At 42.9% G+C, this 24,446-nt stretch overlaps 1 protein-coding gene across 3 annotated transcripts; it reads left to right on the forward strand.

Annotated features, from left to right (window-relative positions):
• Window positions 1-7,557: 7,557 nt before the first annotated feature.
• On the forward strand, window positions 7,558-24,410 carry LOC139929950 (UDP-N-acetylglucosamine--peptide N-acetylglucosaminyltransferase 110 kDa subunit). 3 transcript variants are annotated; one of them, XM_078289070.1, is made up of 22 exons: window positions 7,558-7,921; window positions 11,421-11,601; window positions 12,167-12,410; window positions 12,575-12,643; window positions 16,168-16,284; window positions 16,391-16,470; window positions 17,196-17,391; window positions 17,753-17,893; window positions 18,048-18,148; window positions 18,522-18,675; window positions 18,872-18,973; window positions 19,128-19,325; window positions 19,708-19,866; window positions 20,005-20,094; window positions 20,193-20,318; window positions 20,552-20,722; window positions 20,923-21,039; window positions 21,521-21,691; window positions 22,110-22,262; window positions 22,483-22,735; window positions 22,988-23,111; window positions 23,208-24,410. In XM_078289070.1, exons 1-22 carry the CDS (start codon window positions 7,885-7,887, stop codon window positions 23,386-23,388), a joined length of 3,165 nt encoding a protein of 1,054 aa, XP_078145196.1. In that variant the 5' UTR covers window positions 7,558-7,884; the 3' UTR covers window positions 23,389-24,410. The 3 variants fall into 3 exon arrangements, with proteins under 3 accessions (XP_078145196.1, XP_071779127.1, XP_071779129.1); XM_071923026.2 differs by having other exon boundaries at window positions 19,128-19,307; XM_071923028.2 differs by having other exon boundaries at window positions 11,451-11,601; window positions 19,128-19,307.
• Window positions 24,411-24,446: the final 36 nt, after the last annotated feature.

Raw genomic sequence — 24,446 nt, forward strand, 5'->3', positions numbered from 1 at the left:
TAGAGAATGACCTTTTGGGGGAAATGGCAAATAAACAGATGTAGCTGAAAAGAAGACTGCAGACAAAATTGCTTTATCTACTTTTCACAAGAACTAAGGCTGGGAGCTGCAATTGGCGATGGTGAATGAGATTACCCCTATTAAACATAAACACCTCAAAGTAGAGAGAGGCTCTGTGCCGCTGCTTGTTATTATTATGAAGCTTATCTCCTCAAAGTTGGCCTAATCCTTTATTGTGGCATGGTGTGCAGTTACATAACTTGGAACGGCATCAATAAGACAGAAAGGGAAAAGTTCTCACACAGACAGAGAGACCATAATGAGTTGGTCCTGATGGCTGAACCATCGGCCTGTAATGGGAACAGGTGCAATAAGTACAGTTCAGCAACATGGCCTCCCTCTAAAGCTGCTTATAAGAGGGTGGCGAGGGGAGAGCATTGGTTTTAGGGCGAACAGTGCTGTATTGTGCCGTGGGCCTGCTGAGAGGCTGATTTCTACTCTCAGGCGGTACCGGGATGACCTTCTTTCCGGACAGAATGTTCCCCCCACCATGAGTGACTCACAAGGTACGGCCTGTTACGCAACGAGTGGGAGGAGAGCGGCTGGAAGAGGGGAGGAGGGTCGGTGATAGATGATCCATTTTTCTGGATAAAAGGGTGCACAAAGTGGATGACTTCTGCGTGAGAATGGGACACAGCACAAGTCTTATTTGCCAAAGGCTGGCCGCAGGTCAATCATGCTGTAACTGTTGCTGGTGAGGCTAAGACACCTGAATGATATACGACCAGTCAAAAGTTTGGACACACACATTTTTCTTTATCTTTACTATTTTTCACATTTTAGAATAATAGTAAAGACATCAAAACTATGAAATAACACAAATGGAATTATGCAGTGACCAAAAAAGTGCGAAACAAATCAAAACTATCTTATATTTTAGACTCTTTAAAGTAGCCGCCCTTTGCCTTGATGGAAAGGCAAAGGCTTTGGAAAGAAATTTATACATAGGCATCAAGTTCACTTTTTATATTTGTCTAAGAAACAAGTTTCAAGCATTTAAGTATAAGCCGTTAGATAAAAATGGCTTTAAGATGAAAAACATAGTACATTCAATCAGGTGTGTCCAAACCTTTGACTAGTAGTGTATATGTAGAGGAAAACAGAAACCCAAAGAGACAGACAGAGAGAGAGAGAGAGGGAGCGGAGAAAAAGGAGAACATGATGAGGGGTAGCTGCATTGTGGAAGTGTCTGAGAGGAGCCAGGTGAATTATAGGCACCATTAACTCTAAAGAGAGCAGACCGTCGTTTAGGAAGATTGTTGTTTTTATTGGTGGGATCAGGGACTGGGAGTACTTCAGGCCCAGAGAACATCTCCCATCCCAGTTAATGTACTTCCACTGAAGTCATTGTCCTCGTTGTGCGTGCAGGTAATTATAAGGTTACCGTGAGAGAACTTACTATAACATGTTTTTCACTGAAAGTGTTCATGTTTCCACCTCCATTTCATGTTAAACAAACAGAGGGATGGGCCACAGCAAGTGCTCTGTTTACAGTGGAAAGTCAGAGAGGACTAGTGAGCATGCTCCCTGCGTTCTGTGGTGGAAACCCCTGACGCCTGGCTGGTGCCAAGTCAGTTTGAATGTGAAGAACAAATAAAAAAAATCAGTTCAAGGCCTTAAGGAATATCTGTGATATATTAATGTGAGTTAATTAGACCATAACCCGTGACACGTGACATGGAAAAAACTTTTTAATACAAAGTTTACAGTGTTCTTTAACAATCAATTAAAAGCAAACATCAGACTCATAAAATAAATTAAAACAAGTCAGTCAAAGGAGAGTCACAAGAAGACAGCACAAGATAAAAAGATAAAGAAAATGGGGGTAAAACAGTAAAAATAACAGGATAAAAGACATCACATAAAAGCAAATTAGTTTTAAGAAGTGATTTAAAGGATGATAGTGATTCTGCGAGCCTCAGCTCCTCAGGCAGGACGTCCCAAAGGCCCTGATGGCAAAAGCCCAGTCACCTTTAGTCTAAAGCCTAGACCCTGCCTGCCTGATCCGAGGCTGCACACTGACTCATAGGGGGTAGAGTACATACACCGACATCGGAAAACCTCACACACACACACACACACACACACACACACACACACACACACACACACACACACAAACGGGAGAGCGTCTCAGATAGTCCAGGACCCCAGCTGGCCAGGGGGAGTCTCCTCTAATCCTTCCCCACCCCAGACATCCCGTCTCTAGGATTGCACGCCACTCAATGCCCCCCTCAGGTGGATCTAAATGAGATCTGGCAAAGCCTGGATCAGTGGAGTTTTCCATGTGAAGGGACTTCATATGAGGGAGATTTACTCTAAAGCCCGGAAAAAGTCACACATTCACCATTAAAATCCATTGCAGCGGAACAATGCAAAACGTCCTGTATTTGTGTTATAAACTAAAGGGTTTAGCAGAGGAGTGGAAAGAAGGAAAGACCATTTTTGGCTGTATTCTGATTCATATCCAGTAACATCATGCTCAAAATGTTATTACATGGGTATTAACAAGGTTTGAGGGTAGAGGTAAGTTCTTGGCATTCTTCATAGCTCTTTGTACTTGTTTTTGGAGAAAAATTAGGAGGTTTGCTTGCAATACACTGGTCTCCAGGAGCAGGAGGAGGTGTAAGTCTTGGAGGAGTGTGGGGGTCTGCGGCGGAGAGGTGAATGGGCCAGGGGCGGGTGCCGTAGGAGCTGCTGGAGATTCCCAGAGGGCTGATAAAAGCTGGGACCTGGGGCGGAGAGGATGTCAGTCAACCAGTGTAACTGATAGCAAAGACTGACAGCTGCTGTCATGAGCGGTACCACTGGGTCCTCCACATCGCCGCTCACCTCCTCACAGGGAGAGGAGGAAGGAGGGATGCAGGGAGAGAGGAGGGGGCCGAGCGGGATAAGAGGGGTCAGGGAGTCAGGGGGCCGACAGGTGATGAATGGAGAGATTTAAAGGGGGCACCGGACAGGTCCTGACACCTTCTAACACACTCTCTGCTAGTGCCAGCCCCGACCTGTCCTGGTCCTCCTCTCGCACACTGGGACCGTCACAGAAACAGCCGAGGTTAATATACATAAAGCAACCATGCCCACCACAGGAACCACATGCTGAAGTGTTTTAAGAATACTGTTTATGTAAGAAATTGCCCACAAGAATAATTTGCTGTAATATAAAAGCAGTTCAAAGTGCTGGCATGTGATCCCTTTGAATGACGATGATCTGATCTGCCATTTGTATTTTCTCCCAGCTGTGCTGAGTAACTCATGAGCTGCAACACTGGAAGAGATGAGTATTGAAGTAACTTCAAACAGAAACCCACAGTTTACGGGGGTGCATTTTTCTGCAGAGCAGTTTTGTTCAGGCAAACAACTCCTAACCACAAAATGCGTGGCTATAAAACACGTGCAACAGTCTGCACCTGACAAATGTCTTAAATAAAGGCCAGGGCCATGAATCAAACTGCAAGTACCTGATGATTAACCTGGCTGGCAGCTAGAAGTCCAACATTACCTCTGCCTGCCTGCCTCTCTGTCTAACTGTTTTCCACAGCATAGTTATTCTGAACATCGCTTCTTTTAAAACTCAAGCCTCTCATGTGTCGGCTAACGCAATTATGATCCCCTGAATCAAAGTGCTGTTTGACAGTAGAGCTTCTCACATACTTAGAAGTGACTCAGCAGTGTGGCTCACACAGTGTGTTAGTGTGTCAACAATCACAGTCGGTATGCCGGCTAGTATGACAACAGCAGAGTTGCTCTTGAACTGTAGTTTCAAGAGGAAATGCCTTTGTCTTTTCCTTAAAGAGAGAATAGCTTGAGACAAATGCATCTGTTGCTGTAGGCTATCACAGCATCTGACTCAAATGATGTAGTCATACAGAATTTATGGTTATCTGTTCCTTGGCCGTTCGTTTCATCTGGATACTGCTTCTCATTTACATTATTAGCACCGGTGTCAGTTGATAGCTGTTTATTCTTTCAGTATGTTCAGTGTAAAGACAAGCAGCTCATAAAATCTGGCAGCAGACCTTTATGGTCCACCTACTGGCTCTTGCCTCTCATGCAAGTTAGGATCCTTAAGGCAAGTCTAGAGGCTGCATGATTGGCTGTAATTGTTTTACCTTGCAGGACAACATTTATTTAAAATGATGTCATTCTGTCTAGCGCTCAGTCCAGTTAGTTAAATCACATTAGTTAAAGCTTGCCATGCCAATATAATAAAGTGAAATTCAAGTTCCCCATCCATGCACTTCTCTGTAATTTAAGCAGAGGATTGTATGTGTTGTAATTTGATCCTGAGAATGAAATAAATACTTGAACATTTGTTTGATAGTGGCCCCGAGGGGTTGAAGTATAGGCAGAATATGGCTCGTAAGAAGTCTGACTTGGAGAACCTCTGGAAAGCATCAATAATGCTACTACTACCATAAAAATGTATGTGGACCTTGCTGAAAACATAGATGTGTAAGGAGAAGCTTGTCCATGATGGTTGTGCCAGATGTCTGTGAATGTAAGAGAAAGCTTCTATTGACTTCTATTGACAGTCACTTGGTACAATTAAAGCTTCTCTGAGCTCATGCACCGTAAGGGCTTGAACAGCTATGAGTTGTGTGCCACTAACTGGCGCATTCAATATTATGAGTGAACTCCCCTTCTATCCCAAAGCAACCCCATTGAAGTATCTAGGAAAGCATTTCAAAACTCTGCAAATAATGTGGGTCACCAGCTTAATTTGGACCTTATCCTAAAATAAATGGGCTGAAATAATTCAGGCCACTCAATTGATGGCAGCATACACTGGCCCAGCAATTAAACAGCACAACAAACTCCCAGCATCTCTGAGCTATGCTGAGATTTTATTAGCGACGCAGCACAAACTGACCAGTGAGTGACTGAGCCTCTTTCTCTCACGTGTTTCCTAAAATAGCTTGTGTGAAAGCAGGGTCTGTTGTGGATGGCTGTCACTAACCCTTAGGCAGGAGAAGATGTGTTCACCCTGACTGCCTGGCTAGTGATTGTCGCTTGCACAAAGATAAAGCATGTCAGATGCGATTGCCATAGACCCAGCGCCCATGACATCATTCTCTGCACAAGTGACCGACAAGCAGTGCGGAGAGTGAGAGCGGGGCAGAGGGACGTGTGGAAGAGTACACAAACCCTGGAGCCTGGGCATGCTTTGAGCACACAGAGCAAACCCAACATAGGCAATGATGTCAACTACTTTCCCATAGGGGGACTCTGGGAAAAAAATGGGGGCGCACCAAGCAGTAGCCCCCTTTTCAGCGTATTCAGGCTAGAATGGGAAGTTAATGACTATCACTTCATAGGCCACATCCTCTTGAACTGCTTTAGACATGTCAGTCAGATGGAGAGGCTCGAAAGTAAATGAGGGAATGAAATGAGGGTCTGTTTGCTTGCCTTTAACTTCGGCTCTATATGCCAAGCAGGAATGAATATTGACATGAGAGTTAGCCATAAGACTGTGATGTTGACAATATGCTCATAGGCCTCATTATTAATAAATCACAGGAGGGGAGCTCATGGGGTACAATGTATTTTTGTAGCTCATTGGTAGAACACAAACACCAGGCCACAAAACAAAAGGCAGAAGACCCTATTGCCAACTACAAACAAATATAATCACTCCTGTTACTATTGTTGAAATCCCAAAAATTAATTTTAAAGCCAATTTGCAATAGCTCCAGAAATGTCTCTCTCAGAAATAGGTTTACAGAGGGTGCCCCCTGCTGGTGATTGTGATACTTACATCCCTAAAAACACCACACCAACTTCCATACAGAGTTCCTCTGACATCACAGCCTCCCACCACTTTCGCACTTGACTTGTCTGACCTTCCTGGTTATCAATCTCTGGTCAAGCCACAAAGTCCCCATTTATTTGAAAATAGATGATCGCCAAATTTGTTATTTATCTTTATTCAATGTTAAGGTTCAACATAAGGCTACACTGCCACTCTTCACAACAGTAGATTGAGTAGTAGAACATTGATTCCATTTTCACTTGTCTTTCTCGCCGTGTGTGTGTGTGTGTGTGTGTGTGTGTGTGTGAGAGAGAGAGAGAGACACAGAGAGAGAGAGAGCGAGAGAGAGAGAAAGAGGGAGTGAGAGAGAGGGAGTGTATAGGCTTTATCACTGCTATTTAGAAACATGGGGATAAATTTGACCCTACAAACTACAGAGGCATCTGCAGTCTTGGGAAATGGTCCAGAGAAACAGACCTAGATATGACTTCCTGACACCAGATTAGTACAAAAAGGGTTCGTATAATTATTTAGGCAAAACTTTGTGCGTAATAAAAAAGTGCATGAAAAACAAATGTACCAACAAAATCTGGTTAAACTATATAATTTACTGATCCCACCAATGATGCTCACTGATAGTGAAATATTGGGCCCTATTTCAAAAATGCAATTAAAAACTGGGATAGCCCTGGACATTGAAACAGAAATACATTTCTTGTGCCACAAGAAAACACAACAAACACAAATTTTTGATTTGTTGATTTGAAGTTGTTCCAAGCTTCATGACCTTGCCAAATAATCAAAAGTTTCCTTTTTGTTAGCACAGGTAATTTGTTCCCAGTGTAATGAAACTGTGGAATGATCATAATGGATTTGTGCCGGACCTGGCTGTTTCGTATAGGCGACATAGATGGTTGTATATGTATGTGCTGTTTGTTTTGTGTGTGCGCTGGTTCTTGCAGTGCTTGTGATGTTTCTGTGATAAAGAAATGTCCCAGACTGGGATTAATGAAGTACTACTACTAGTACTAGGCTACTAGTATTAGTGGCAGTAGCCTAGTTTATTAATCCAAGTGGTAGTACTTTATTAATCCCAGTCTGGGAAACTGTATGGCTGGTAGCTAAATTTGGCACAATGCAAGATAAAATAAGTAGAAACATTTCTTTGTAACCTACGTTTAGGGACTTTCAAGTTATACATGTGTAATGTGTAAATTTGTAAGGTATAACATTACAACATGCATAGAGAGTTTATGTTTATTTTATTACCTCCTCTATAGACTTTGACAAGCTGTCAAGCTAATAAAACCAGTGTGTGTGTGTGTGTGTGTGTGTGTGTGTGTGTGAGAGAGAGAGAGAGAGAGAGAGAGAGAGAGAGAGAGAGAGAGAGAGAGAGAGAGAGATCCCATGATTCTTTGAGGCATTGATGGTGCTTTTTTCTAGAACATAATTTGCCGCAATGTCTCGCTGCACCAATGTGTTCTTCCGCGCAGCGTTATTTTTGATATGGTCTCATATTATGTTTCTTTCGAGGACAAAAAGTATAATGCATGACTAGAAACCAAACACTTTTAAGACAGAAACTAAACTGACTGATTATTATGTGATAAAGATGACAATTATAAGCACTCAACTAAAATAATATTATCTCTGTAATGGCGATGCGTGGATCTAGTTTCTGGCAAAAATGAGTCCTAAACACTCCGCCATTTTATGTTCTACAGCCGCTTTGTTGTGAAGAGGGAAATCAGCTTGAGCTTTCCGTCAACGCGTTAGATGCCAATGAAATGATAGATTTTGTAACGAGGAAAGTTGATTAATAGTTAAAGTGGTTATATATCGACCACTCTAAGACAGTGTGACATTCTTCACTACGCACTGTACCGTCTGGTGGCTGATAGCTCGAGGTACGCATTACCAAGGTTAGCTAGCTTGCCTGATAGCTAACGTGTTAGCTGGCTAACGTTAGCCGCGACCGAAAACGGCGATTGCCCGGCGTACATTTTCTCTGAAATTGTAATTTATCAGACTACACACTGACGACCACCGTGCAAGACACGAAGACCGAGGAGATGGCGAGCTCAGTGGGAAACGTGGCTGACAGCACAGGTAGGCTGCCTTTATTAGCTAGCAAATAGCTAGCATTAGCTGGCTAACGTTGTCAAGCTTGTATGCACAGCACATAATTGATCATGATGGTAACACGATAGTTCATAGATTTTAGTTTGGTTACGGACTACTTATCTTAGGAATGTTAGCTGGCCAAGTAGCTAACGGTAACTAGCTGGGTATGGGCACCATGGGGGGCACTTGACTTGCTACTTGCTATTTGAAAGGCTACGATGCATGCACACGCATGTGTGTGGGTTGTGCCCAAGTTTGACATTGCTGTTGTAGCGCTCAGGGTACACCGAACGGGCTCGAGATGTTGCAATTCTTGCATCATTAGTCTGACGCGATCTTTGAGGAAGTCTTGACAACATACGGCTACATGCCGTTAGCCATGTCACAGGACTGCGCAGGTTTTGTAGTTTCTTTTGACTCGTGCACAGTCCTGTACTGCTCATTGACGTTTATCCCATACGTAAAATCAATCTGACCCCAGAACAATCAAAGCTATTTTTTTACACACCCGACAACACATACGTAAACCTTTACCTGTCTACTTTTAAATAAAGGCGAAGAATTAGCAAATAGACGAAAACGTCTTGCTTTAACTTTGAAAAGAAAAACAGCTTTTTCCGAATTCATTACCTCTTTCCCTCATAACATAAAAAAGAAAAGATCTCATAATTATGAGACAATGGTCTCGGTAAATTCGGGTGGAGATGGTGATGTGTGCTTGTAGAAGTACTGTACATTTCACGGAAGGCCAACATGACACAGCTATTTAATTTAAGCCGGTTTTATTTCCATCTTGGTTTGAGACAGAGATACTAGTGTCTTTGAGTAATATAGATGGCATTGTCATTAGTGTGTCGCCTTCGCGCAGGCACCTTACAGGAGAAAAGCCAACTGATCTGCTTGACATTGCCTTATTTCTCCAGGATCAGTTGAGCCAATATGGCATACATCACGGATATAGTGTTATGCATCTGAAATGTGTTCAAGCTGGCTACGTGGTGATTCAAGACATTGAGGCAATTGTCACACAGTTGAACTAAAATCATACATGTTTTTAAATTCCTTTCAGACACTCATAATCCACGAGTGTGCACGTGAAAAGCATCTCTACAAGCATACATCATCACCTCTGCCCAAATGTATCGATATCTTCATCTCAGATTTGAGATAATTATGTCTGAATTATGATATAATTATCTGAATTATGAGATATTTTCTCAGAATGAGAGAGAATGTAATGGATTCGAAATTAAAAAAACAAAAAAACAGGCTAAATTTATTTCCAGGTGAATGCAATGTCCTTCCATACAAATAAGTTGTTCAATTAAATTCCAAATAATAAATTCAAATAAATCCCTCTTGAAACCCACCTGTGTCCAAAAAATCATTGGCAAGTAGTCAATATGGCCGCTTTGACTTCAACATAGTTTTTTGCATGCTCACAAACAATACAGTGCTCAATACTGCCACACATGGTGGCAAACTTTACTGCAATTACTTAGCGGCTGTATGCACTGTTCCCAACCGATGTGATGATTCCCAACTGACTACCTTTTACGAATTGTTAGTCTACATGCAAATTTGGCATACATCTGATCCACCAAGCAGTGCTTAACTCAATAAAATTTGAACCTTTCAATGGCACATGTCAGGGGCTAGTAGCCAGGTCACTTTGCAATAACTGCGGTCGACATGAGTGATTTGAAAACTCTTAAGATTTTTTTTTAAAATCACAAGCTGTAGCCTAATTTGCCAGGAGTAGACACCGGCATGTTATCAATACCCAGTGGAACATGGCTTAAGATCAGTCATTAAGAGTCCACTTTTAAATTTGGCATAGATCCAATTCACCAAGCAGCACATTTTTTCAATACAACTTCAACTTTTATAACGGGTTCACCTGTTATCCACTTGTACTGCATCAAAATACATAATGGTGACAGTAGTGAGCAGTGCAATTGATTTTCAAAGAGCCTGGCCTCAGTGTGTTTGTTTGTGTGTAATGCTTTTTTCAATGTGCACTATTTAGGGCAGTTATGGTATGCACTGTTGAGGCCACACAGAGCCCCAAGAGCCCTGCATAGGGAAAATACAGCCTGTACTTGTACACCAGGCAGTAGGGTAGAAGTCAAACAAGCATCAGCCAACTCAAGGCTGGTGCGCTCTATGTCCAAATACAAGGAAATAGCATGGTGATTTTCTAACAGTAGTGGCAAAGTCAATGCATGAATTACGCTAAATATTTTGTTCAGCAATTCTTAACAGTTAACAGGTGGAGTTTTTAAAGTCAGTGTTGTTCCACTCGTGTGCACCAGTAAAGTGTGTATGTATAATTAAGTATGCATGTTTGACAATACGTTATGCAACCTTAAACTACCAAAAGGCTAGTAAATGTTGCATGATCCTTCCACATTGGTATTGGCACAAGCCCTGGCACAAGCCCTGCCCCTGTTTTTTCTTTTCTCATTAGCACACCCTTGCCATCCATTGCTCAAATCAGTTAAGCATGAACAGTTGAGCAACCATTTTGTCTGGATCATGTTTCATAATCCATCATTGTTTGCATTATAACAGCAAATGCCAGGCTTATTTCTTCAGTACCATATGCTGGAGCGGTGATATGCAATTTCAAGTTTTGATAAATCAGTAGAAGCATCTAAATCAGTGATGGGTCCAATTGCATGGAGCATGTGGCCATCATTGGTGGCTTAAAATGCCTCTACTGGTTTATCAAGTATGAAATTGCACATCACACTATTTACATTGCCTTGCTTGACTTGGCAAAGCTCCTTGGTTGTGAACATTATTTGCCCTGCTGCTTGCCTTCCAAGTAACTTGGCACAAACTACTGCTTTTTTGGGGGAAACCCTGGGCTACCTTTGTGTAAAATGCCCCTTCTACAGTAGCCTCTCACTTCATGAGACAGACTACACAATAAGCACAACCCCAAATCTGTTTAATGTCACATTTATTTAGATAATTGGACTGTGAATAAATGGGAAAAAATTCAGGTTTTAAAATGTCAGTTGATTAGGGGTAAAAATAAGTATTGATCAAACAATAAAAATGTTAAGGGCCTCAAAAGGCACCAGACCTCAACCCAAGCAAATGTTTGAGACATAACAAATAAAACAACAAATGACACTCAACAAACACAACAACAAATGACACAGTTTCTCATGCAAGGTTGGACTTTGTATGACTTGAATATGATTTCAGACAGTTGTATGCCATGTTGCATTAAAGATGTTCTGGCAGTTGTCTGATTGAGACAGTTAATCTTAGTGCTTTTATTTTGGTTATTGCCTCTACACTGTTATCTGTTGAGTTTAAAATGGTTAGCCATTTATTCTCCTGGAAAGCATTAGCTTCTCATTCATTTTTCTTTTTTTCTTTTTTTTTTATTTCATTTGTCTGCCTCATTTTCTTCCATCACCTCTAACATGTTGTTTCCCCCCCTCCTTGGGCTGTGTTGGTGCTCCAGAACCGACAAAACGTATGCTTTCCTTCCAAGGGTTGGCTGAGCTGGCGCACCGGGAGTATCAGTCAGGAGACTTTGAGGCAGCAGAGCGCCATTGCATGCAGCTGTGGAGGCAGGAGCCTGACAACACAGGCGTACTGCTGCTCCTGTCTTCCATCCACTTCCAGTGCCGTAGACTCGACAGGTGAGGTGGAGGGGGGGGACTGGCTCAAAGCACACTCACCATGTGGAGTGGAGGTGCAGAGAACACTGGGCCCACTGTGACTTTCACTGCACGCAGCTGGTGTGGGGAGTCGAATGCAGCAGCTGAGCTGTCCTCTGGAGTTTCTGTCACTCAGTCAAATGAGTTCTCACTCTTTTCTTTCCCTCCTTAAAAAATCTCTTTTCACAGTTTCGGTGGTGGCCACGCTCTTTCTTAACAGGTGTCATGGTGAAGGTTACGGGTTTGATCTCCTTTACTTTTTTTCTAGTGATTTCTGTGCATGTGAGTGGATCAGCTTGCACAATAGACGCTGAGAAACGGTGGACTTCACTAGGTTTAGAAGTTAGCACATAAGCATATAGGCTAACACATAGGCAAACATGCCTATGAATGCACTTTAAAAACCATAACGTTTTATTAAACACAGACAAGTCTCTCCTTTTTTTTTTTACCTTGCACCTTGTTGCTGCCTCTCTTTTCTACCTAGTCAGCACTGCTAGCCACTCCATCAGGTTTGTGACCGTCCCATATCCTTTCTGGCCCGCAGGTCTGCTCACTTCAGTACCTTGGCCATCAAACAGAACCCAATGCTGGCTGAGGCCTACTCAAACCTGGGGAATGTGTACAAGGAGCGTGGGCAACTGCAGGAGGCCATAGAGCACTATCGACACGCCTTGAGACTGAAGCCAGATTTTATTGATGGATACATCAACTTGGCAGCAGCTCTGGTGGCAGCGGGGGACATGGAGGGAGCTGTGCAGGCTTACGTGTCTGCATTACAGTATAACCCTGTAAGTAACCTATGTGTCATAGGCAGACCTCACTGAGGAAGAAAATCCTTGAATTGACCTATTTGTCACGATGACAGCAGACTAGATTGAAGGGTCAACATGTTGATCTGTGGTTTTATGTAGCAATGTAATGAACCATTTTTTTGTTGTATTTTTTTCACCAGGATCTTTATTGTGTGCGTAGTGACTTGGGCAACTTGCTCAAAGCCCTCGGGCGTTTGGAGGAGGCCAAGGTATGTCCCAGTGGGTTGCCCGTTGCAAAGATGTTTTATTTTATTCATTTTTTTTTCTTTCTTTTATTTGTCCAGAAATGGTGATTTTTAGCATCCCATTTGAACACTAAGGCCATAGATTTTTTTTTTATTCCTTCCACCCTTTTGACATAATTATAAGCTTCTCCCACATCAAGCCCTTTCCCTGTACTTCCATGGCCCCATACCTCCACCCACTCAGGTTTAGCTGCAGCCCCCCTGACCAAGTGAAGGACAGGGAACCGTAGCTTTCTCTAATTTCTCAGGGACGCAGTGAGTTTCACACCCCTAAGTTTCCAAAAACCTTGGGAAGCATTGGACTGGAATGAGTCGCCACTTCCCCTATGAGTCAACTGTTCCTTTTGTTTATTACTTTTTTGTTAATATATTCATCTTAGACTGAAACCTTCCTGTTTCTGTTGATAACTTTTCAGATGGCTTGATACATTTTGTTTTTTAGGATAGTTAAAATAGACACATCCCTTTTGTCTCCACCCTTTACCACTCTCTTAGTCCCAAAGTCCTTTGCTTTACCCTGACCTGTTACCAGAGGTCTCCCGCCCCCACCCCCCTTTCAGGAAGAAAGGCTAGAATTTTTTAAATTTACAGTGTTGATCTATATTGATGTAATTTGTGAACCTCAACTCATGCATTCTGATGAATGATTGATTTTGGAGGGAAAATGCTGGCTCGGTCTTTGAAGAATAAATGAACTGATGAGAAGCTAGTTTATCTTTGCAATGCAAAAGATAAGATGGTCTCTAACCAAACCACTGTACTCCAGTATTGTTTATCAAGAGGCTAATGCCACATTTTCAAGCTCATTAGCTTTCAGCACAGCTGTTGCCTGTGTGTTTTCCCTCACTTGTTAAGCCCCCTTTTGTCACTTCAAACTATTTCGCTGTATTAGTTACAGGGACTCTATTCCTGGGTTGGGTCAAAACTGGAGATGTGGAGATGTTGTCTCTCTGGTTACAGGCCATCTTATTTGGTGCTAGAGGGGGGTTAAGGAGTGGGGAGGAGCACCAGGGAGTCACCAGCTCCCCCTGCTCTGTCGCTCCACCCCCCGCGCGCTTGCTGAGGACCGGTGGAGTGAGCGCGCACAGAGCTGTCTTCCTGACCCATCAGCTATGCCCAGTCCAGGCTCCAGCAGGCCCCACAGTGCTCTCTTCATACACACCCCATTAATGCTCCTCTGATTGTGGCTGGTAATGACAGCTGCACCTAACTGGTTATCTAATCTGACATCCCCTGCTATTGAATACTCGGTTTTATAGTGTGGGTTTAGGAGGGTTCGTTTGTAAGAGCCTGTGGAGTGGCCCGAGCTGCGCCAGGCAGACAGCTCACTACCTGTACTCCACCGCCCGCGTCAGATGCTGGGTTAGAGAGACAGAAGCACGCGCAGCAACAGCGATGACCTCTTTATTTCAGAGCTGTGGAGGCTTCTAGATACAAGTAATTAAACCACAGACTTTTCTCCCTACCCATTGGCCAGGATTCAAGAAAGCAGGACAGGATAAAGAAAATCAAAGTATTACAAATCTTTTCTGCAAAGGAAAAAGAATAAAAGAAAAGTAATGATTATTACTTTTCCTTCAAATATGCAATGATATTCCCAAAGAAATGGGATCAGTTCATTTGGGGAAGATCAAGCCAGTAACCTCCCTCCTTTTCTGTAGTTTGAAAACTGGATTAATGGACAATTTCAAGCCTCAATCTATTGCGCTGATAAATATAACGCATCAAAGCCTTTCTTCCCTCCCAGCTACCCTTTAAGTCTTTTTGTTTTTTTTGTGTAAAGAAACATTCATTGCATGAATGAAAACTAAGAACAATTTCTTTTAAGTTTTGTTGTGATTTGGAAGAAGCTGTTTTATTTCCATATGAAAAAATAATGTATTGTTTGCAAACTTATACTAACGACCTTGTTTTCTGATTTTGTCTCTTTTGGTTTTTCCGGAACTGATATTGTTATTTAGAAGGTTTCAGGTGGGTGACACTATTCCTGCGTAGGTGCCTGGCGGAAAGGAACACTAGGGCAGCATCAGTCCTCTCCTCTTCTTCCAGCCAGCTGCGGCCGCCACTCTGACAAAGTCCAAAAATATGGTAACGGGTTTGTAACTGCCAACAAAAGAAAAACCGACTCACTCCATGCTTGAGCTCCTCTGTCTTGTGGCTTCCTTTGAAGAGCAAACAAGAAAAAAATAACAAAGAAAGAAAAGAGAAAGTACAGTAAGCATTCCTTAAGATATGTTATACTAATTGCCCAATTATGTAGTAAATAAAAAGAAACTTGGATTGGAAGCAATAATCGTGAAAAACAAGTAAGAACCCTCTAACTCTTACATGTTGGTTGTTTTTCCTATTTTGTTTTATTTTTCCTTCTTTATTTGGAGTTGCAGCGATCTGATGATGCAGATAATGCGCTGTGAGTCTGCAGTAGCGCAGGGGCTGCGCAGCGATGCCTTCCATGCAACCAAAAAGGCGGCAAGCGCAAGCAAGCAACCCCTGCCCCCTTACCCCCCTCGGCCTGTTGGTTGCGGACCTCCCCCCACCCTCTGCCAGCCTCGCACCCAAAAGCCCCTACAATTGGCTCTCATAATGCACTTTAGATTGTCCAAAAAAATCCTTTATGCTCTGTGTTTATGACAGATATTTCACAATTGGCTGTTTACTTCCCAAATGTTATGCATTTCACAGTCTAGCCACTGGTTGCTGTGATCATTCAATCCCCCACAATCCCTCTTTGTCCTGAGATACTATGTGGGTACTGAGCATGTGCCAGTCTGGTGTAGCAGGAGTGCTGCCGGGGGTTACGGGTCTGCAGCTGTCTCACCTGGCCAGTCAGCGAGCGCAGCAGGCGAATAATGACCTTTGCTAGCAGCAGGGTCATGCGAGCAGCAGTATGCGGTGCGTTGTGGTGGTGATAGTCACACACCTGCGCGGATTTGTGCGCATGCATTACAGGGACCTTCACCTGCACGCAGTGTCGATCATCCAAGGTTGTGAGATATCATGCCCACATAGAATATGCAGATATCATGATAATGATATATGATAATGAGTGTTGTGTAATTTTTAGATCTGATGATTATTACTATTCTGGGTTATTACTAATCAGAGTGCCGTTCATCTGGCATGGGCACCATTGTGTTTTGTAAGAATGGGATCATAACTGTGGGATGAGGGCCTGCGTGTGGGTGTTGGTTGGATCTGCGCAGCGTAGGAAAAAGCAAGGCAGCTTAGCGCGGCAGACTTGAGCGCACGCGAGCCCATGCTGCAGACTCACTTTTTGCCATCATGGAGAATGGTCACTAATTCTGTTTCCTCTGCCCTTTTTGTTTTCTTTTCTTCCTTTTTGTTTCTTTTCTTCCTTTCTATTCTCAATCTTCTATTTGTTATTTTATTTTACAATCCCTTGTCCTCCCTTCTACATACTATACCTTTCCCACTCTACCTCTTCCTCTCCTCCTTTCCTGTGGTTTTTCATTGTTAACCCACACAAGGCTTGTTACCTGAAAGCCATTGAGACTCAGCCCAACTTCGCAGTGGCTTGGAGCAACCTGGGCTGTGTGTTCAATGCCCAGGGAGAGATTTGGCTGGCCATACACCATTTTGAGAAGGTCAGTTGCAATATTTTGTGAGTTTTAAGGCTTATTACTTTCCATGTTGGTACAAATAGTCTTGTTTTGTCCCATGTTTTAATATAATGTTTCTCCAAATTTGTAGGCAGTGACGCTGGACCCAAATTTCCTTGACGCTTACATCAATTTGGGCAATGTTTTGAAGGAAGCCCGCATCTTTGACAGGTTAGTGTACCTCATGAAATAGAAGGCAAAAAACACCACCCTAACACACCCTGTATAGGATTTCAAATGAGTCATCAGTGCTGTAAGACTTGATTTCATTGTCTTTCTGTTCATATTGTTAGCTTTGTAAGTGTTTCCCATGCCATTGTTTAGGTAGGGCAACCTCACTACGCCTACAGAGCTGCCGTCATGCTCAGGCTGACGAGGGCTGCCACACAACCAATGAAATGGTTGAATCATTTTCACTGACTTAGTCTTTGTAATTTGTAAAAGCTCCACCAGACATGAAGTTATTCACCTTTACATAACTAACTGCACTACTAAAGCAGGCACATTGCACAGTAATTATGACAGTGGCCTGTCTACTGTCACAAGTGAACTGAGTTGCTGACAGTGGAGGTTATAGTTGTACAAAGATGTCTGGTATAGACAGCAGTCAGGACGAAAGGTAATCTTAATGGCTTTGCAAACTTTTTCTCAAAACTTGCAGTGATGGACTTTTTAGTAAAATGCCTTTATTTGATGGTCTTAAATGTTACTTAAATGCTGGTTGTCTCACTATGCTGGCCTATGGGTTGCCTTCACTTTTGAAATTTTGCATTTAAAATGTAATTAGCCTTAACTGCTTGTAAGGAGATGAGCAAACTGTCTGTAGATGAGAGCTGTGACTTACAATAAGAGCAAAAGCTTGGTCATTGAGCCTCAATTGTATCTTTCGTTTCCAGAGCTGTGGCTGGCTACCTGCGAGCGCTGAGCCTTAGCCCCAACCATGCTGTTGTCCACGGCAACCTGGCCTGTGTCTACTACGAGCAGGGCCTCATCGACCTGGCTATTGACACCTACCGTCGTGCTATTGAATTGCAGCCCCACTTCCCTGATGCCTACTGCAACCTGGCAAACGCTCTGAAGGAGAAGGGCAATGTAAGACGATACATAGTTTTTGTTTTTTGTTTGGTTGTTGGTGTGTGTCCCCTTTAAAGACAGCTTTGTACTTAACTGTCTGTCTGCGCTGTGAACATTCCCAGCTCACATGGCATTGCAGTTGAACAAGCATCTTTTACATACATATAAAAGTTTTGTGTAGTATTTCTGTATATGCATAATGTTTGCAAATGACACTAGCAATGACTGCTTCTTGAGTCAGAGTCCAGACTATCTGCTCTTAACAATCTCAAATGGTGTCCTATTGAGTCTGCCCTTTGTTGTGTGTATGTATTTGTCCCAGTCAATCTACTTGTGCGTTTATTTTATTTAACCTTTCAAGGTTTATATTCGTCCCCAGGTATCTGAAGCAGAAGAGTGTTACAACACAGCCTTGCGGCTATGCCCAACCCATGCCGACTCCCTCAACAATTTGGCCAATATCAAGCGTGAGCAGGGCAACATTGAGGAAGCAGTTCAGCTCTATAGGAAAGCCCTGGAGGTGAGCAGAGAGTTTACTGATTGTACCCTCACTATTTTCCAGTCATCTATAATTACATCTATTTAACTTGACAATCATGGTTGCTTTACATATGAACATGGCACAATCTTGCACTTGTTAAGTAAAGTGCTGGGCTCTGTTTGTTTTTCATCAGGTTTTCCCAGAGTTTGCAGCAGCTCACTCTAACCTAGCCAGTGTCCTGCAGCAGCAGGGAAAACTCCAGGAGGCCCTCATGCATTACAAGGAGGCTATCAGGTTAGTAACTTACGCTAACTACAGGTAACCGCCAAGATAAATTGTTTTAATAGGGTGTTACGCAACCACAAGCTGACACAACAGCTTCAGTGCACCATATCATAGATTATACAAATGTTCAGAACTCTATTGGTGTGATGCTACACCGTTCCTCTGAGAAATTCCATCACTTGTTTTGTTAAGAGATAATTGGGGTCGAGATCTATCTGGCTTCACATGTATTCATGGAAGAAATGGCCATCAACTTGTTAGTCTTAAAGTCATACACTATGCTGAATTTGTATTGATGTTATTGAAGGACACTTAACAACAAATTAGGATGGATTAATGTTGTTATACAGGTGTTAAGCGGTTTCTTCCCCTCTGATTTTAGAATCAGTCCCACATTTGCTGATGCCTACTCAAACATGGGCAACACACTGAAGGAAATGCAAGATGTACAAGGAGCCCTGCAATGCTACACCCGTGCCATCCAGATCAACCCTGCCTTTGCTGACGCTCACAGCAATCTGGCCTCTATTCACAAGGTGGGGAGGATCATGGATGAAACTAGTACTTAATGTTTGCTCAATAATCTTTCTTTTGCGCAAAAGTAATTGTCTGCTAATTATTTTAATTATTGGTGGTATTTGGCAATTTCCTGCAGTTTTATATGTATAGAGACAGCTGTAAACATTCCATTGTCTATCATCAATTATCAATTTATTTTTTTCATCCTTTCAGGACTCTGGCAACATCCCAGAGGCCATTGCGTCTTACCGCACAGCCTTGAAACTCAAGCCGGACTTCCCTGATGCCTACTGCAACTTGGCACACTGCCTACAGGTACCTGAAACTTCATTACTTAAAGTCTAATGTACATCAATGTTGCTGTGTGTACTTGAAACAAAACCTATTCTCTGTTCGTGTTGACAGATGAAATGTCAAGCCTTTTGAACTTCCCTCTGTCTTATCTACCTTGTTCCCGTCACCCTTTCAGATTGTGTGTGACTGGACAGACTATGATGAGCGGATGAAGAAACTTGTGAGCATTGTGGCCGACCAGCTGGATAAGAACCGTCTGCCATCGGTGCACCCTCACCATAGCATGCTGTATCCGCTGTCCCACGGCTTCCGCAAGGCCATTGCCGAGCGCCATGGCAACCTTTGTCTGGACAAGGTACACGCACTGATCAAAGCAAGTAAACTTTTATCCTACTTTTTATGGGTTGGAAAGTGGCTGGTGATGGCTATGGCTGCCTGCAGGGACAAGGGCTAGGTAAGGGATGATAAAGTGCAATCCTGACATGGTACTGGTTCTGTGTAGTGGGGGGGGGGGGGGGGGGTATATTTTATTTGAAAGAAAATGTGGTGTAAGCTGGTGGTGAAGGGGGTGCTTGCAGGGATGAGGGTGTGGTAAAAGGTTGGACAAGAATTAACTTTAATTTGAGATAGATTAATAGCAGTAGTTTAGCCTAACTTAACCGTTACTACAGTCAGTATACCTACAGTATACTTAGTCTTGCTAGAATTGGTCGTCCTGTTGTAGTTGTAGTCTTATACCCCTGCTTGTTCCACAGATCAATGCCCTGCACAAACCTGCTTATGAGCATCCTAAGGATCTGAAGGCCAGTAGTGGTCGTCTGCGTATTGGCTATGTCAGCTCTGACTTCGGCAACCACCCTACCTCCCACCTGATGCAGTCCATTCCTGGCATGCACAACTCTGAGAAATTTGAGGTGAGACCTTCATTTTAAATTCTTCACCCTAGGAAATACAAACTTGACTCAGCAAGTGTATATGAGTATTGATTTGAAATGTTTGGTAATGTGTATTTATTTGTGTCAACTTAACAGTCAATGTGTTTTTCTCTCAAGGTGTTCTGCTACGCCCTCAGCCCTGACGATAGCACCAACTTCCGTGTGAAAGTGGTAGCAGAGGCTCATCACTTCACAGACCTCTCACAGGTAACTGTTATGACCTGGGGTTGTGTCTTGAATCAGTCTTTATTTTATGTGAATTAATTAATCTCAATTCAACACTCACGCTGCCTCTCGTCTGTCAGAGCCCCTGCAATGGCAAGGCAGCTGACCGTATCCACCAGGATGGAGTCCACATCCTGGTCAACATGAATGGATACACCAAGGGAGCCCGTAACGAGCTGTTTGCCCTGCGCCCTGCACCCATTCAGGTCAGTTCTGCGTGTGGTTTCTGTCAGGCACAGGGCTCTATCTATGCAAAAGAAGTCACCTGGTTAAAGATATGACGTGCACATCTTAGCAGTCACATGCAAAGTCCAGTTCTGATGTCAAAATCATGGAATCGGAAACTACTATGCAAATGTTAGACTTGAAGCAGCATACAACAATCAGTTGTTTCCTGGCATCAATAATGCGTCCCTAATTCTGATCTATACCCTATTAGGCTATGTGGCTGGGCTACCCAGGAACCAGTGGGGCTCCCTTCATGGATTATATCATCACCGACAAGGAGACATCACCATTCGAAGTAGCTGAACAGTATTCTGAGAAACTGGCCTACATGCCCCACACTTTCTTCATTGGAGACCACGCCAACATGTTCCCTCACCTCAAGGTTTGTCCATCCTTTCCTCTTAGTTGTCTGTGTTGCCCATTATCAAGTCAAATTTCTAAAAATGTTCTGTATTTGTTAGCTGTTTGTGGCACAAGTCTTTGGTTAACTAACTCAGGATCTTAGCAGTGCCCTTAAACTTTATAATTAATCAGCATGTTTTTTTTAACACATGGAACATGTTTTCTTTTTGTGACCAACAGAAAAAGGCAGTGATTGATTTCAAGTCTAATGGACACATCTTTGACAATCGCATTGTGCTTAATGGCATTGATCTGAAGGCCTTCCTGGACAGTCTGCCAGATGTGAAGGTAGTAAAGGTGAGGAAAGACAATTAACTGAAACTCTGGTCCTGATGAACGTGGGAATTGTTTTTGATCGGATATGTGAACTTGGATTATTTAAAAACCAGTGATGAATTTTTGTGGGTGACCCTGTATGTATGTATGTATGTATGTATGATAGGTAAATTGGCACCATCTGCCTGCTAGCTCATAGTATCTGTGTTCTTTGAATTGCATTGACAAATTAAACTATTTTTCTAAAGAATGGGGAAATCTTGGCCAGTCTCTGCTCAAGCAGACACAGGTACATTTTCTGAGAAAATCATTGTAATTGCTATATGGCAAACTAATACAGCCAAAGTTAGGCAATACATTAATCTACTTTGCAAATCAGTATTTTATAAAACACCAAAAAAATGTTTGAGCTCATTATTGTTGATTGCGTTTTTTTCCCCTTTATGTTCTTGAAACCATTTCCAAGCAGTTAAGTTGGAACGACTCTCTTCTCTCTGTCCAGATGAAGTGTGACAACAACCAGGAACCTTCTGGAGACACGAATGGGGCTCTGTCCATGCCCGTGATCCCCATGAACACAGCAGCTGAAGCCATCATCAACATGATCAACCAAGGCCAAATCCAGGTCACAATCAATGGCTTCACTGTCAGCAATGGCCTGGCCACCACACAGGTATGCATGTTCGCACACGTCCATACGAGCACACAATCTTGACTTGCAATATGTAACAACATGGGTATAAAACACCCATACATGCAGAGACAAAGGCAAGAGCAGCAATTTATTTTAGCATGGTGCTTTTCCAGATCTTTTCAGCAGAAGAGGTTGTAGTCTCTGCGACTGTGGACCAGGTATGGTGTGTTCGTGAAAGTAACAGGAAAGCACAAAAATTGGTGGTGAGGGAACTGGTGGCACTAAGGATTTGGCCTTAAAATTAGTGGCATTACAAACTACCTATACTCACCAATAGGCTCACTAACACTATGTGGCTCCAACAGATAATGCCTTTCACTTCCCACTATCTATAACTCAGAGGGAGAAAGCGGAGAGGCCAGTATATTTTTCAACAGCGCCATCTTGTCCATTTTAGATTAACAACAAAGCTGCCACTGGAGAGGAGGTGCCACGCACAATTGTTGTGACAACTCGCTCCCAGTATGGACTCCCCGAGGATTCCATTGTCTACTGCAACTTTAACCAGCTCTACAAGATTGACCCCCCAACGCTGCAGATGTGGGCCAATGTAAGTTGGACAGCTAGACTTGGTTTGAACATAACTGTTGTGAGCATCCCTTAAACTCTGGTCTTATGTGAAGAGAGTTTGGATATAAAAATGGGTTAAATTATTTTCTGTAGTCATCTGATAACTAGGCTTTTATTTTTGTTTCTAGTAATTAATCGGTACTTGTATTGTTCCTGCAATTTGTTGAAATCCATTGTTTTAAAATACTCTCTCCATTTAGATCCTTAAGCGTGTGCCCAACAGTGTTCTGTGGCTTCTTCGTTTCCCTGCTGTGGGCGAGCCCAACATCCAGCAGTACGCCCAGAACATGGGTCTCCCTGGCTCCCGCATCATCTTCTCTCCCGTGGCTCCCAAGGAGGAGCATGTGAGGAGGGGCCAGCTGGCGGATGTGTGCCTTGACACTCCTCTGTGTAATGGCCACACCACAGGCATGGATGTTCTCTGGGCCGGGACACCCATGGTTACCATGCCAGGTGAGAATTTGGACACTAGATGGATTTTGAGGGACAGACACTGGGTGATTTCTCAGGGCAACAAAATAGTTTGGATAATCATTGCATAAAAATGTCTTGATGGCTGTAAAGTATTAAGGACAGAATTGGACCAATTCACTGAACACAAATGGATTTAAATATCAAATGTATTCTTGGAATGAAATAACTATAATATTTGTTGAAGAAATCTCATGTCATGGCTGCTCTTTCATTTAAAAACTCCTTGTAAAGGTGAGACCCTGGCCTCCCGTGTTGCTGCCTCACAACTCACCTGTCTGGGCTGTCCTGAGCTAATCGCTCCAAGTCGCCAGGAGTATGAGGATGTAGCAGTCAAACTCGGCTCTGACATGGAATAGTAAGTAGAATTTTATCTCTGACTTCTATTGATGGCAGCAAATTGTCTTTTCTGTTATATAACTGCCACTCTGACCACCCTCTTTCTCTCCTGCAGCCTGAAGATGGTCAGAGCGCGTGTTTGGAAGCAGCGAATCTGCAGCCCTCTTTTCAACACCAAACAGTACACCATTGAGCTGGAGAAGCTCTATCTACAGATGTGGGAGCACCATGCCAATGGGAAGAAGCCAGACCACATGGTCAAACTCCAGTCAATAGAGACCAGCGAGAATGCCTGAAATAGATGCACGCCGCCTTCCTTCCTGCACACCTGACCAGTCCTTCCCACCGTCCTTACTTTCCAACCATCATGAGCACCCTAGCTTGAGCGATCAATAACTTCCACTCCAGCCTTCTTCCCTGAATTGTTTATATCTGATCGTCTCTATCCCTCTCCTTCCCTGTAAATAGGACTCTTGTTTGTTAAGGAGCCTACAGGTGTAGCCATTTGTCCCCCTTCACATTCGTCATGGCATCTCACATCTGCGTTTCTTGAGCCAGATAGAGCCTGAGCCTTTCAGGCTCTTCATCTGAGACTCCTGTCCTAAACTACGGCATCTTTGGTGACTGAGAGGAAAATGAATGCCCCTCTACCCCTTCAGTGCTTTGATCAGTGGATTTTATTTTTTTGTCCTCTCTGTGTGCATATGGGACTACTTACTGGCTCGTGGAGAGAATGTCCAGCCTCCATCACCTTGTTGATCTACTTATAATTGGATTAAGTGTTCTGTGTGTTAAAAAGGACAATGTTGCACCATGAAAGTTGTATCTCTGACTTGCGTTTAATCAGCTGTAACATGCATTCGTAAAACATAGTTTGCAACTGCTCTTTATTTTGTCTTAAGCTGTTATTGTTAAATATGACTGCAACGAGTAGATGTGCAAGTTTGGAGGAAGATGGTCTTGAGGAAGACTTTCCCCTCACCGAATGCCAACTTTTAAGGATTTTGTCATGTGTCAATTTAGGAATACTCTCAATAGCTGTTGTCCTCTTTGATGTCACACACTATGCTTGCAAAGACTATTGGACAAAGCTGGACAAAGGAGTTTCTTGTTGGTAATCATTGGAAAGGGCCTATATTTCACTTTAGCCGTCATCCACATATAAATTGATTTTTATCACACAAACCAGGAATGGCCTAGGTAAGTATTTTCTAAGCAGTTTTTGTTTTTGTATTGTCTCTTAACTGTATGCTGTCAATGATACTGCAAGACTCTGACTAAATATGACTTTAAAAAAATAAAGATATGGCAAACCCTGTGTCCTGTCTTGTGCACTCAGCAGAAGTATAACTAT

This window comes from Centroberyx gerrardi, chromosome 16 (assembly GCF_048128805.1).
Source record: "Centroberyx gerrardi isolate f3 chromosome 16, fCenGer3.hap1.cur.20231027, whole genome shotgun sequence".
Classification (NCBI taxonomy): domain Eukaryota; kingdom Metazoa; phylum Chordata; class Actinopteri; order Beryciformes; family Berycidae; genus Centroberyx; species Centroberyx gerrardi.